At 44.3% G+C, this 14,165-nt stretch overlaps 6 protein-coding genes across 6 annotated transcripts in view; 1 reads left to right on the top strand and 5 right to left on the bottom strand.

Annotated features, from left to right (window-relative positions):
• Positions 1–13: 13 nt before the first annotated feature.
• On the bottom strand, positions 14–1,456 carry CYBJADRAFT_170701 (uncharacterized protein; the record flags this gene model as incomplete). The annotated part of the gene is made up of 2 exons (XM_020216143.1): positions 14–1,355; positions 1,415–1,456. Coding segments are annotated over 2 exons (1,384 nt in total), but the record flags the coding sequence as incomplete, so codon positions are not given.
• Positions 1,457–1,852: 396 nt separating this feature from the next.
• CYBJADRAFT_8979 (porin POR1) lies at positions 1,853–3,029 on the bottom strand. The gene is made up of 2 exons (XM_020217997.1): positions 2,973–3,029; positions 1,853–2,759 (listed from the first exon to the last, which is right to left on the bottom strand). Coding segments are annotated over exons 1-2 (864 nt in total). The 5' UTR covers positions 2,974–3,029; the 3' UTR covers positions 1,853–1,896.
• Positions 3,030–3,904: 875 nt separating this feature from the next.
• On the bottom strand, positions 3,905–5,398 carry CYBJADRAFT_160231 (aldehyde dehydrogenase family protein; the record flags this gene model as incomplete). The annotated part of the gene is made up of 1 exon (XM_020213518.1): positions 3,905–5,398. The coding sequence occupies one exon, from the start codon at positions 5,396–5,398 to the stop codon at positions 3,905–3,907; it is 1,494 nt and encodes a 497-aa protein (XP_020073292.1).
• A 1,862-nt stretch (positions 5,399–7,260) lies between these two features.
• On the bottom strand, positions 7,261–9,088 carry END3 (End3p). The gene has a single exon (XM_020214098.1). The coding sequence runs from the start codon at positions 8,879–8,881 to the stop codon at positions 7,724–7,726; it is 1,158 nt and encodes a 385-aa protein (XP_020073293.1). The 5' UTR covers positions 8,882–9,088; the 3' UTR covers positions 7,261–7,723.
• Positions 9,089–9,555: 467 nt separating this feature from the next.
• On the top strand, positions 9,556–12,521 carry AXL2 (Axl2p; the record flags this gene model as incomplete). Its single annotated transcript, XM_020217281.1, has 3 exons — positions 9,556–9,758; positions 9,976–10,091; positions 10,228–12,521. 3 exons carry the CDS (start codon positions 9,556–9,558, stop codon positions 12,519–12,521), a joined length of 2,613 nt encoding a protein of 870 aa, XP_020073294.1.
• Positions 12,522–12,704: 183 nt separating this feature from the next.
• The window catches only part of CYBJADRAFT_192937 (Thioesterase/thiol ester dehydrase-isomerase), a gene marked incomplete at both ends in the record, with an annotated part of 3,143 nt that continues 1,682 nt past the window's right edge, over positions 12,705–14,165 (bottom strand). The window contains 2 exons of the mRNA XM_020217462.1: positions 12,705–14,064; positions 14,089–14,160. Of these exons, the coding sequence (XP_020073295.1) occupies positions 12,705–14,064; positions 14,089–14,160 (1,432 nt within the window). The remainder of the gene's footprint in view (positions 14,065–14,088; positions 14,161–14,165) is intronic.

The following is a 14,165-nucleotide window of genomic DNA, read 5'->3' on the forward strand; positions in this document are numbered from 1 at the left end:
TCCTGCGTGTCACCTTTTGCAAACATACTGGCAGGCGAAGCGGTGGAAGAACCAAACAAGCTTTTAAATTCCGTATTTGATGATATGTTTGGGGACTTTTCATGGACTGGATTTTGGGCTGAATCCGACTTTTGGATCCCGGAGTCGATAGTACCCTGAGCCTTATTCCATACTCTATCTTCATATTGAATCGCTAAATCTGGTTTGAAAGAACCGGTTTTCAAGTCATGTGCATGGAAGATATACCACGATTGAACCTTACCATCGTTCCCCAATACCCAAACAGAAGGCAACCAAGAGGCTTCTGGTACACCAGGACAGGGATCCGTTATGGTGTCCTTTAATCTGAGATCTATAGTTAATCCAATAGGATTGACATCATTACTGGTTTCCTCATTAATTGGCAATGTTGCTCTTTCAGAGTCATCTGCAGGGGCTAGTAGTTCGTTGGAGGTAACAGCAGAAATATCTGTAGACATTGAAGAGCCCAACAACGTTAGACAAGGGAGTGATTCAGAGAGCGAATGAATTTGTGAAAGATAAATAGTAGGTCTTCTCCAAACTGTGCCATATGCAGGAACAGCATCGTATGTTTCTCTGAAACTGAATTGGGTACCTTGGACCTCAATGACAAAATGCTTAAAGTCAGTTGATGGCTCTTCCTCGTCATTTTTCTCAGCAGGCTCTCCAACCACAGCGAATAAAGAGGTTTCATCGATCCATGCAACGGAGAGAGGATAATATTCATCGTCAATTTCCTCTGGCAGTTCAATGTCCGTCTGTGAAGATCCACCCAAGGATTGCAGACTAATAATGCGGCCTTTTTTGGCAACAGCAATCTTGTCAAGCTCATGATGCCAGCTGAAATCAAGGACATCTTGAGCCAGCATACTTTGAGTACTGGACGCCAAATCGATTTTAATTAATTGACCGTCTGACAAAAGCACCAGAACTGTAGATCCATAACAAGGGTTCGAGGACACAACTTCAATGTCAGCGCTAAAAGCAAGTTCTTGGAATGAATTGGAGACATCTTTGTAATCTCCTGTCACTTGTTGAAACAAAAGCTTGCTGCCTGTACTAACAAGGAGTAATTTCTCATCTGATGTAAAATTAACGCTGTTTATACCAGGAATCGCAAGCCTGTGTGCATCTGACTCGTATGTGTCTTTACCTTCAACGATATCTTTCTTCAACGATTCTAGTGAGCCGAGAACCAAGTCATCCTTACCAGCAGCCACAAAGAACCCCTTATGTGAGGCATATGCAAAGTTGGATATGTGCTTATAAGGCAAGTCTTCGTTGTAGTCATCAACAACTTGTATTGGACTACCCAAGAGTTTGAAGCCAAAGTCCTTAGGGCAAGGTGTTAGTCATCGAAACCAAATTCTTAAAGGAAGAATACAGTACATACTTCACTCGTGGTTGATGGGAAATCTTCTTCAAGTTCACTCATCTTTCTATAGGATGATATCAATGGTGAAATCACCCGCTTGAAGTGTTGAAAATGTAAACAAAGCAGTTTCTTTTGATCCCCATCAAAATTTGAAGGCTGAAGAAAATGTTGTCGCGCGAAGAGTACACCCGCACACCATCCTATACACATAGGGGAAGAGCACTCCATTGAACGTCGTTGCTGGAAAGAAGCGGTTGGCTCTTAGAAGATGAAGCTATATTTACATCAATTGGATACGTTTGTGAGCGGAGCTGAGGGTGTTCGAGAGTTCATGGGTCAATGGGAGGAGGAGGGAGCTGAAATGTACAGAGATCAACAGATGTATAGATCAACAGATATATATAGATCAACAACTACAGAATAAGCACAATAGAAGAATCCTTGTTAGGAAGTAAAGTGTGTGTAAAAACGAGTTCATCCCTCAGTCACTTAAAAGTGTCTTAAGCAGAGAAGGTCAAAGTCCAACCCAACTTGTGAACTGGCTCAGACAACTTCAAAGCGTCGAAAGAGGCACCCAAACCCAACTTGACACCTGGTCTCAAAACTTGGTTGTAGGAGACGGCAGCGATACCAGAGTCAGCAACCTTGGCCTTGACGAAAGCAGAGGAGTCCAAAACGTGCTTGACAGCGGTCTCAATGCCGACGGACTTACCAGCAGCAGCGTCAGCCTTAGAGTCCCAGGTGGCCTTAGCACCAACCTCGGTAACTGGAGAAACCTTGTGGTAGTAAGCAGCAGAGAAGACGGACAGGTTAGAGGTAGCGGTAACAGAGACGTTGTAGATTGGTTGAGCGAAACCAAGAGCAGCAGAATATCTGGTGACCTTACCGGAGCTGATGTCGTAACCAACCTCAGCACCGGCGGTGAAGTTCTCGTAACCGAAGGTGGCATCACCGATGAAGGATGGACCCTTAACCAAGTCGAAGAACGCACGTGCGGTGACAGATGGGTTGTTGAAGATCAAGTTGAACTTGGCACCTTGGGAAGCACCTGGGATCAAAGAGGTGACAACCTCAGCTTTGAGACCTGGGGTCAAAGCATCGGTAAGCTCAACCTTGGTGTCCAAAGCGTTGGCGGTGTTCCAGCCTTGAGTCAAGGTCAAACCAGTGGCCTTGTCAGCAAACTTGGCCTCGATGTTAGCAGCAACGGAACCATCCTTTGGAGAGGTCTTACCCTTGGTGGTGAAGGAGACACCGTTTGGAGCAACAGTGGAGATCTCAATGGAAGCTGGGTTAGCGTGGTAGAAGTCCTTGTTCAAGAGACCGTTTTGGTTCTTGGAGATATCAGAGAATGCTGGAGGAGCCACTAGAATTGTCGTGTTAGTCAGGTGTACACATCAATTGCCCGGAGATGCTGGCCATGCAATGACCATGTGGGCAGGCAATTTTTCCCTTGGTGATCATCCACATAACCGTTGACATGAATAGAACCCAAAGACAAAGCGAGAGCCAGATAATGAGCTCTCGGTTCAATTGACCCGACCATTGCCATGTGTCAGATCACCATAAGGTCACTTACTTGTGTCTTGAATTGATTGAATAGTTTATGGGTTGTCTTAACGATGGTGAAGGGGAGAAGGAAGGGAAAGGAAGAAAAGAAAGAAGAAAACAGCTCGAGGGCAAAAAAGGCCCAAGTCGTTGAGGGGGATCCTGCCAAAAAAATTGACGCATGGTCTCCGAGATCCCATCGTATTACTACAAAGGGTGAAAATTTTCGTAAACACAGTTAAAATGGCACGTGAAATAGTGCGACGAATGCGCAACTCATCCCAAACAGGAAATTGGCGTCCAAATGCGCCCTATGAAACTGCTGTTGGGCCAACGGTTTTTTGCGCTGCCTGGGTGTATTTTCTCCGTAAAAGTTGTGTCTCTCTCTGTGTGTGCGTATCTTTCAAATTGGTATAGCAAGCATTGAGCTCATCACATCATCAATCTCAGTCATTCAGTCATTTGGTTCAACTTTGTTGCTGACCTCCAGCACGGGAACAACAAATCGGAAAACAATATACACAGACGCGGAGCTGGAACTATGTGTCAAAGGAGGTGATCTAAGAAGTCAATGCGTATTCCCCCCTGGATGGCGTGTTTAATAAGTTATAAAAAGCCAGTTGATTGGTCAGATTGGCTTTTTTCGGCCCGCGTATAACTCCTACTGCCTATAAAAACGCTGCCAACCGTGGGGTGCCCATGTGCCCTGTGCCATGTGCCCACTATAATCGCAACAATTGCGCATATCACTCCCGCACAGTGAAAACATGTGCCTTGTGTTAACTGTGGAGACTTGTTTGCCAGCGTAGACGCGTTGATCTGTGCAGCCCCAGAATTGGCAAGTTTGTAAACGTGGAGAGTTCGGACTTCACTACCGATATCATTATGTTAACAAGAGTTCATTGTAGATTTAGTCATGACAGTTTATATAATAGGCAAGCATCCCCCATTGAGGTAAACCAGTTACTCGTTCTTTCTGGTGATCTTAATTCTGACAGCCTTGATTTGGGTGTAGTTGTCCAATGCTTCAGAACCCATCTCTCTACCAATACCAGATTCCTTGTAACCACCGAATGGAACCTGGTGGTGAAGATCGTTGTAAGTGTTGATCCAACAGATACCAGCCTCCAATCTCTGGGAAACATCCAATGCCTTGTTGATGTCAGTTGTGTGGATACCAGAGGCCAAACCGTATTCCGAATTGTTGGCTCTCTCGATAACCTCGTCAATGTACTTGAACTTACAGACAGCAGCAACTGGACCGAAGATCTCCTCCTTTACAATGGTGTGGTCGTCGTCACAGTCAATGAACACGGTTGGCTCGAGGAAGTAACCCTTGTTACCAATTCTATTACCACCAGTCAACAACTTAGCACCTTCAGCCTTACCCTTCTCGATGTAGCTCAAGACAGACTCAAATTGATCTGGGGTGGTTTGAGCACCTTGGAAGACACCCTCCTCGAATGGGTTACCAACCTTGAGCTTCTCAACCTCCTCTTTGAACTTAGCAAGCAATTTGTCATAGATACCCTCTTGGACGTAGATTCTGGAACCAGCACAGCAAACTTCACCAGAGTTGAAGAAGATACCAGCAATCAAGTGCTGAACAGTAGTGTCAAGGTCAGCATCATTGAAAACGATATTTGGAGACTTACCACCGAGCTCCAAAGTAACCTTCTTCAAGTTGGACTCAGCAGCAGCAATCATGACGTCTCTACCAATGGCTGTGGAACCAGTGAAGGCAATCTTCTTGATCAATGGGTGTCTCAAAATAGCGTCACCACACTTTCTACCAGAGCCTGGAACGATTTGAATAACACCTGGTGGGATACCAGCCTTAACAGCCAAAGAAGCGGCGTATAAGGCTGATAATGGTGTAGCAGAGGCTGGCTTCAAGACAACAGTGTTACCAGTGGCTAAAGCTGGACCAATCTTCCAAGACCACATCAAAAGTGGGAAATTCCATGGGATGATTTGACCACAGACACCCAAAGGTTCTCTTCTAGTGTAAGACAAGTGAGTGTCACCAGTGTTGATAGTTCTACCGTCAATGGTGTTGGTGTAACCAGCACAGGATCTAATGTAGTCGATAACAATACCGACATCGAAACCGGCACAGAAAAGAGACTTACCGTTGTCCAAGGCCTCAATAGCTTTCAAAGTCTCCTTTTCCTCTTCAATCAAGTCAGCCAACTTCAAAAGAGCTGTAGCTCTAACCTTTGGCTCGACAGTAGACCACTTCTTAAAGGCCTTGTAAGCACTTTGTGTAGCAATCTCAACGTCATCGCGGTCAGCCTCTTGCAAGTCACAGATCTTCTCCTCGGTGGATGGACTGTAGACTGGGAAAGTCTTACCAGAGCTAGATGCAACGAACTGGTTGTCGATGAACAAACCAGTTGGTTGGTCATACTCCACACCGTTTGGCAATTTGATATGAACAGATGGTACAGTAGTCATTGTGTATTAGTTTTATTCTTTAGAGATTGTGCTTGTTTGAATATATTTCACAAAGTATGTCTTTCTACAGAAAAGAAGGATTCTACTGTCCTTTTATAATCCAAGAAACGGGTCATAAAAAGGGTGAACTTGTTCCATAGCCTCTACTGTCATACTTGTACAGGGCGAGCTGGGGCTGGACAGGGTGAACGGTGAACGGTGGGAGTCATCACTTTGTTGGGCAACACAAGTCATGTCGGTAAGATATGTACATACTACATACAGATCTTTTTCCCACTAGTTAATATCCCGGGACAATCTTCCCCAGTCCCCACGCTTTGGAAGGCTACAGGAAATACCGTGTTTCCCTTCCACAGTTCCGCAATGGGTCAATGTGTCCTGAAGTGCATGTTATTTTCCACTTCCAGCATCCAGATGTGTTTCTCGAGCTGAAGTTCTCCGTTGGCCGTTGACGGAGTTTCTTTTTATTCTGTTTTGCTTCCTGTTTCTTCTTCTGAGCCGAGTTCTTTGAGCCTAAACTTTAGGCAGGGCGGGCTGAGAGTGGGGCAAATGGAGGGGCAGACTCTGAGCCGATAGTTACTTCAACAGGAAGAATGCAACTGCTGAGGGAGATCACCTTCAACATTCAGCACTTGAACTCAAGGATCAACAGAAACTGAATTATTGACTGAAATGAATATACCGTGACTGTAGGCGCTAGCATCCAACGGACCCGCAAACCGACAAAAATAAAGACGAATGAATAGTACAAGACATCGCCCCGTTCTGTGAGTTTTCCCCTTTTCCCTTTTCCGGCCTATTTCACCTGTATAATAAAAGAAATCTGGGGTAAAAGCCAGAAAAAAAAAGGTGACGGACTTAAGCCCATTTTACGTATAGCCGCACTGCTGAGACTCTGTGATCCACCTTGTACAAGCTTCCGGTTTGATCATTGTTAATTCACACTTGCATGAGGTTGATAGGAGAATCTGATAAGATCAGCACTATTCTTTTGTACCAAATGATATCTATCCATGTTGTAACTACTAATTCCTTCAATGTTAGGCCAGGTGGGCATCCATCGTTTGTCTTTCGTTCTGTTAACGGGTAGAGAAACGGGTCCGGATAATACCTCTTCTTCCCCAGATTTTTACATATTGGAGCACTTTTGGAAAGTACATGCTCTGTAGAAAGGGAAATACATATCTGTGTATAAGCTAATTCCAAGCAACTTTACAGCTTTGGCAACTGCTCCCCACACGTCTTCATTGGCCCGGTTTTGCGGAGGATTGGGCATAGACCTTCTACCACCTTCTGTCATGGGACTGAGATCAGAGTTTCGAACCATACAATGATGGTGACTTGAAACTACATGTGTGTCTTTAAACCCTCCAAAAGTGTAATTGGCTAGCTGCTGGACTTATCAACTCTGCTCTCCATTCCAATCAAAGATCAACAACATCACCTCCGGTATCGGTCATATAAAAATCCTGAATCAACACACCAAACTTGGTGAAGACCGTGCTTCATTGCACACGACCACCTGCAGCACATACAGAAAACACCATAATAATACGGCAACTACAATGAGCTATCGACTGTGTTGATTCTGACGATTGGTGTCTTGTATTAGCAACACAAATAACTACAAGTGACTTCACTCAAGTATCGAATCGAAGTCGCAGTTTAAAGGAGAAAGGTTGTGTGGGCTTAACTCCATTACAGTTCCTGTACAAGTAGGTAAAATTTTTTTGGTGCGCGTGTGCTACATGTAATTACTTTTTATGACGGGCTAAAACAGACCCGCAATGCCGTCACCCTGGTGAAACGTTCGTTTCTCCACAATTTCATCAATGAAATCTTCGGTGGACAGTTGTCCGTTTAGAAACTTTTCAATATATGCATTTTTTCAGTGTTTCAAGTGCGCTAAGTTTATTGTGTTGAGGGACACCGAAATGGCAATCCTGCATACATACGGGGAGTTTCTTTCCAGCTAAAACCGTCCAACTCGGAGATGTCCAGCGGAATCGACTCTTGTCCTGTGGAAATAGCGTGGAGGCAGAGAATCCCCGAGGCTTCAAGTTTACCTAAGCATGGTGCCTTAGTTGTGAGAGTTGTTACATCCAAGGTTTCAGCCGATTCTTGATAATTGATGAATAACCAGCCGATGCCGTTTTGCCCCGGGAGTGTCCCCAGACTTTGGGGTATCCTCTGGCCGAGTTCTCCAAGTAAATTCACGCTTTCAGTGGTTTATGGCATTATCACTACGACTAGGTACAGTAACAATGAATCTCTCTTGTTCGTTATTTTCCGTCAAATAGTTCGTATGTAGGTGTTTGATAAGAACTATGAGCTCTTTGCCTGAGCAATTTGGTTTTGAAGATCAGCGTATTCAGCTTTTTTCTTTTCAAGGTATTGTTCCAGCACTTTCACTTGACTTTCAACAGTGTCAACGTCACTTGCAACACCAGCAAGGTCGGAGCTGCTGTTGCTATCAGAAATCAGCTGTTTCTGCTTGTATTCCAAGAGTTGTTCCAATTCACGTCTCACTTGTGCTGTGGTTCCTTGACCATTGGCTCTCTCCTTTTTCTTACTTTCAGCAGCAGCTTCAGCCTTGGCAACCTTTTCCTCGAGATCAGTGAGCTCTCTTTTAAGACGTACTTCTTCCCAATCTGTACCTTGTGTGGATGAAAAATCTGTACCCTTTGTGTTCTTTGCGAGTCCAGATCCACCTATTCTTTCTAGATAATTCTCTGCAAAAGTGTGTTTCGATGCTGGTTGTGGTTGTGAGATAGTAGCCTGATGGGAATCAAGGGAATATTCTGGTTGTTCTTTATTGAAAGTAGCTCTCAGAGCCGGTGGCACTCCTCTAGGCATTTGTTTACCGCTGTCTCTTTGATTCAACATATGGAGTAACACCAGCGCTTGATCTTTGTCGATTGTCTCTGAGGAGCGTGGGTTCACAAGGTTCCATGCAAAACGGGCATCTTGGTCAGCGACATTGGTCAACGTGGACAACAAACCTCCCAGGGAATCAAAAGTAATACGACCAAATCTATCAGCCATTGTGGAGTAAATCTGTTCATAGGTAGCCTTATCACCTGGAGAGATGTACCAGTCAAACTGGGCGCCTGTCAAATCCTCATCTTCTGAATCCGAGTATCTCTGAGATTGGTCTTGTCCATTGAGTGCCCTGTTTGCCTGGATCAAATGTGCCTTGCTCGAAGGGATAAGCCAATCAGGTAATTGTGATGGCAACACAGTCATATTTTGGTTAACAAGGTCAAAGATAAGACGCATGCAGATACAGAACTCTTCAAAGTCCAATTGACCATCTGCATCGATATCAGCCAGGTCCCAGATCTTACCCAAGTTATCATCGCTCAGCTTGGAGTTCTTTAAAACCACAGCCACTTTATCACCGGACAACTTATTATCCACAGGCTTGAGGCCGCTAAAGATCTCCCAGTACTTTTTAATCTCAGATTGTTCAAGCTTTGGCATCTTTGTCCAGGGTTGGAAGCTCCACTTTTTGTTGTTTATACTATTATCTAGCGCACTTCAGGTGGTAATGGAAACGGGGGGACATTTCGGCTTTCCTGATGAGGTTGTTGTTGATTGAAGCTACCACAAACGCGCGAAAATTACCCAAATGGTAATTTCGAGACCCTCGGATATTACAGATCTATGTGAGGAAGAGACAAATTGACTGTTACACCAGGTCATTTGTGTGGTTATATGCCATATACCACAGTACTGGAGTCCTCTGAATGAAAGCCATCGGCTAAATCCGCCCCTCTCGTCGCATGTTTGAAGCCATGTCTCTAAAACAAGTGCCCGCCAAACCTGTTCGCCACGTAGGGTAACCGAGATGTGTCGCCTACCGCTACCACCCTCCAGAGAAGTGGTTTATCACCAGGGTTCAAGCCGTCGATCTACACGAGTCGATACGACCATCCTGTGAGCTGTCTATAGTGCTTCGACCATGTATATATACCTATAAACAGGAATACGTCCCTAACACAACAAATGCTGTACATGACACACTCCCAGGAGCGCAGTCTGTACGCCATGATGGGGATCCTGAGTCCTCCTAAAAGATGTCAGAGTTCCAAACCACACGTTAATACCAGAAACTTATCCAAACTCATCAATTGCCCAAACCGGAAGTGTAATTCATGTCCATCTCCCAAAACAGAACTTCGGTTGCCCCTTCGAGAGTAAATTACAGGTTACTTAACAGACGTGCTGCGATTGTTTTCAGAATCGAAAGGTACCTCACAGGCCCACAGGAGCTTCCTCCTAGCGGGCTGAGCGACGCGTATCGCTTTCCCGCTGCCTGGAGCCCGCGACGAACGCGGTGTTTTAACCTGCGATCTGCGTAAGCTCGCAGCCTTTGAGCCTTCCAACGCCGCTTGTCAACGCGTCTGGGTATCCAATTGCTAAGGATTCAATGTAGAATATCGCATCAAGTTAGCATTGAAAGGTTCATATCACAAAAGTAAAATGGTGAATACAGCATTGCCTGTGTTGACGAGTTGCAAGTGCTTTCCAAACATGTCTCAAAAGTTTTTTCTTCCCTTCTTCTGCCTTTCCAGTTCTCCTATACCCACCTTCTTGTCAACCACCATCTCCGTACCAGACACATACACCACTGGACAAGCAAATGCAACTCACAACTCTGGTGAAGGTGCTGCTAGCATCTTCGTCGACGGTGAGGGCAACGATAGAAGACGGGTTCCCATTTCAAGAACAGCTTCCAACGATTGCGAGAGTGGACCAGGCGTATTCGTTTCAAATCTCAAACGACACATTCCAATCAACTGAAGGGGATGTGACGTATTCAGTAGATGGGTTGCCTTCATGGCTATCATTCGACACAGAGTCTCGAACATTCCAAGGAACTCCTTCTGAAAGTGATGCCACTGACTCACTCGAATTCACGCTTCTAGGTGAGGACACAGCAGGAGACACTATATCATCACAATGTACCATCGTTGTGTCGGAAGAAGAAGGACCAGAACCATCGACAGACTTCACAGTGTTGAACCAACTGGCCACGTTTGGACAGACAAATGGAGCTGACTCGCTTGTATTATCACCAGGAGACGTGTTCAACATAACTTTTGACAGGAGAACATTTGTATCTAACGACACGGTGGTGGCATACTATGGCCGTTCTGTTGAACGTTCCCCACTACCAAGTTGGCTCTTCTTTGACTCAACAAACATCAGATTCTCAGGTGTAGCACCTCCAGCAAACTCTGAGATTGCACCTGGGTTCCAATACAGCTTCAGGCTATTTGCTTCTGACTACGCCGACTATGCTGCGACTTACGTCGATTTTGGCATAACTGTCGGTGCACATGAATTGTCAACCACTCTAAAAGATACAATCAACATCAATGGATCAAGCGGAGATACATTGAATTACCAAGTTCCTCTATCGAGTGTTTACCAAGACGGTGTGCCAGTGTCTTTGGCCAACATTTCTAGTGCAGTGCTTACAAATCAACCTTCATGGATATCATTAGACAATTATACTCTAGTTGGCTCAGTTCCTGAAGATTTCACTTCTTCTGATGTGTTCGAACTTGTCATCAGTGACAAGTATTCAAACGCAGTCAGTTTGTCGTTCCAAGTTGAATCAATCACATCACTCTTTGCTGTCGATTCGTTCAGATCTGTGAACGCGACAAGAGGTGAATACTTCCAATTCTACTTCTTGGAGACTGATTTTACTGACTATAGCACTACAAACGTCTCCGTTGAGATCACTGACGCAGATTGGCTGTTTTACAACGAGTCAAACCTGACTATTAGCGGTGAAACTCCGGATGACTTTGAATCTGCTTCTGTAACAGTCATTGCAAGTCATCAGGACCAAGAAGATGAACTCACATTCATTATCTATGGCGTTGATCCGATCGAGGAATCATCAAGTTCCAGCTCCATGTCTCATACGTCCTCATCTTCCTCCTCATCTTTCAGCTCCACTTCCTCAACAGCTTCAACTGTTTCTTCATCGGTAGTAGAACCAACTGCCACGGAATCCACAACTCCACTTGCCAAAAGTTCTAACTCTAGCAACAAAAGTCTCGCTATAGGTCTTGGTGTTGCTATACCTTTGTTCGTGTTGATAGTGGCCGGTCTGTTATTGTACTTTTGCTGCTTTAGACGTCGCTCTAAAGGAACGAAAGATGATGAGGAGAAGAAATCGCCGACTATTTCCAAGCCAATTCTTGGTAACCCTGCAAATGGTAACACACCAAACATCCCACCTGGTGGCTACTATCCAAGTGATTCTTCATTAGTTGACGAGAAGAACGAAGCTGTAAGACTTGGTGCATTGAATGCTCTAAAGCTGGATGAGAAGGATTACGACTCCACAACTTCGTCTACGACAAACGTTGAGGCGTTTGACTCAGCAGACGAGACCAATGAAGATATTTATCATGATGCAATGCAAGCTCAAAGCACCGATTTCTTAATGGCTAATCACAATGACACATCTACTGCTGCTGCTGTTGCAGCAACAACTGTCCCTAAGAAGTCATGGAGACAAACTGTGGATTCTAACATCAATAGAGAATCGTTAAACTCATTGGCTACAGTATCGACAAATGAGCTGTTTAGCATTAGACTCGCCGACGATGATACCATTCCAAAGGATCCAAGGAAGTCAAATTTGAACTTTAGAGATTCTGTATTTTTGGGATCGACAGTCTCGTCTATCCTATCAAGAGATGATAGTGGCAATATCCAAAGACTCGATAGCGATGGAAACATTGTTGAGAAGGTAAAGGATCCAAGGTCCAAATCGAGGACTTCAAACTTGGATATCTTGAAAGAAGAAGGAACACCACATCCAAACGAATATGGCAACCTAGAGGGTGACGTTTCCTTCACTACAGCAAATAGTGGTAGCACAGGTGAAGATTTCTACCCAGTCACACAAGAAGATGGACAGGTTACGTGGAAGCAATCACCATTTAACTTTGAAAAGGGCTCAGTAAAGAGAGATCCTTCAACCTCAAAGGCAAAGCTGAAAGATTTCACCAATAAGAGCCGCTCTTCACAAGCTGATATAAGCAATGATATCACAGTATCGACTGGGGAGACTGCCGAGATTGAATCTGTGTAATTGTGAGAAGGAATAACGTATAACTTTAGGGACTTTTGAATTTGGCGTCGAGAATTTTGTTTTGATATGAGATAAAGCACACTCTTTTTTTTGTGATGTACTAATATAGTCTATTGTTTTAAGCTACTCCATGTAGATCTATAGTAATATCGATTAAATATAGTGAATATCAGATTGGTAACCTTACAAAGCTTGGCTCTTGATTTGTTCTCCATAACGAGCTGTAGCTTGGGCTCTTCTTCTACCTTCAATGAATTCAATCATCTCGGAGTATGTTTCAGGAATCACAGAACAGTAACCTGGGTCACTTTCACCTTCTTGAGTAGCGTCTCTTGGGACGAAATATGAGTAAATGAATGATCCAGAAGGAGTAGTTTTCTCATCGTTCAATGCTCTAACAGATGTATCAACTTTCACTTGGATCAAAGTTCCTGGTCTGTTCAAGAAATCATCCGGATCATTTGTGAGCTTGTTAGCAGGTGTAGTGTCAAAGTTCAACAAGCCACCAAATTCTTGTTGGTGTTCCTTGAAGGCTTCCTTAGAACGAACTTCTGCTTCGTGAATGTGCTCAGTATAGACAACAGTTGATTTCATGTAGAGCACGGAACCCACAGGAACTGGTGCTCTAAAAGTAGTGGAGTCCAAAGACACAAATCTTGGGAATGCATGAGAGAAAGCAGCAGCATTACAGTAAGCCAATTCAAAAGTTTGTCTCATCAAGTAACCACCAAAGATCATATAGGAATGTCTGTTTCTGTACTGGGGTTGCATGAACGAGGTTGAATTTGTCACTGTATCCTTCATAAACCCAATGTTTTTTGGCATGGATTGGAGTGATTCAAGGTTCTTCGATTCAAGATACATGTTATGGATGATCTGTGATTCTTCAGCTGTTGGTGGCTTCTTAGATAATGTCTCCTTTGTAGCGGCCAGCTTCTTTGCAGCGTTATGGGATTCTGCCCTTCTGAAGTCGATCCATTCCTTTTCAGAGATTGGTAGTAACCTGTTAACAGGGAATGATTTATGGGTCTCAGGGTTTCTCGCAACAAAGGTGAAGTTCGCAGTGAGGAATACGTCCTCCTCTTTGATATCTTCCTCTTTCAAATCCTTCTTGACGTCTTTATCAGTAGCAGATGCCTTGATAACAATTTCCATTGAGGATCTACCAGTCCAGATAACAGAGCCTGACAGAATAAAGTTCTTGTTCTGGATGTCATCTACTCTTTTAACCATGTAGATTCTATCAACACTTGCTGTCACAATAATCGGCATGGCAGGACTGACATGTCTATAGGCAATTCTTCCAGCAAGGGCATCTAAATCTTGAAAGATTTGACCCATACGCATTCTACCAGCTGCGCTTGCATAGAAATCAGTGAGCCAAGGATCCTCCTTGAATGGCAACACCAAATAACTGAACGACTCTGCGCGGGTCTTGTCCTGAATAACCGGCTTTTGAGGGGTATTGTAGGAATATGAGTCAATCACTTTACCCTGGGCCAATTGACGTTTTCTCTCAGCGAGTGCTGTCAACCAAGTTGCTCTCAAGTTTTTATCCTCAAAGGACTGGTTAATTCTGTTAACATCCCTCTTATCAGCAAGGAACGTGGCGCTGGCATCTTCAGCTTTACTACCATCGCTGGA

The sequence above is a fragment of the Cyberlindnera jadinii genome (genome assembly GCF_001661405.1).
Source record: "Cyberlindnera jadinii NRRL Y-1542 unplaced genomic scaffold CYBJAscaffold_1, whole genome shotgun sequence".
Lineage (NCBI taxonomy): Eukaryota > Fungi > Ascomycota > Saccharomycetes > Phaffomycetales > Wickerhamomycetaceae > Williopsis > Williopsis jadinii.

Bases quoted from the DNA above. Each gene is read 5' to 3' on its own strand.
- END3 (XM_020214098.1), bottom strand. From the start codon at position 8,881: ATGCCAAAGCTTGAACAATCTGAGATTAAAAAGTACTGGGAGATCTTT.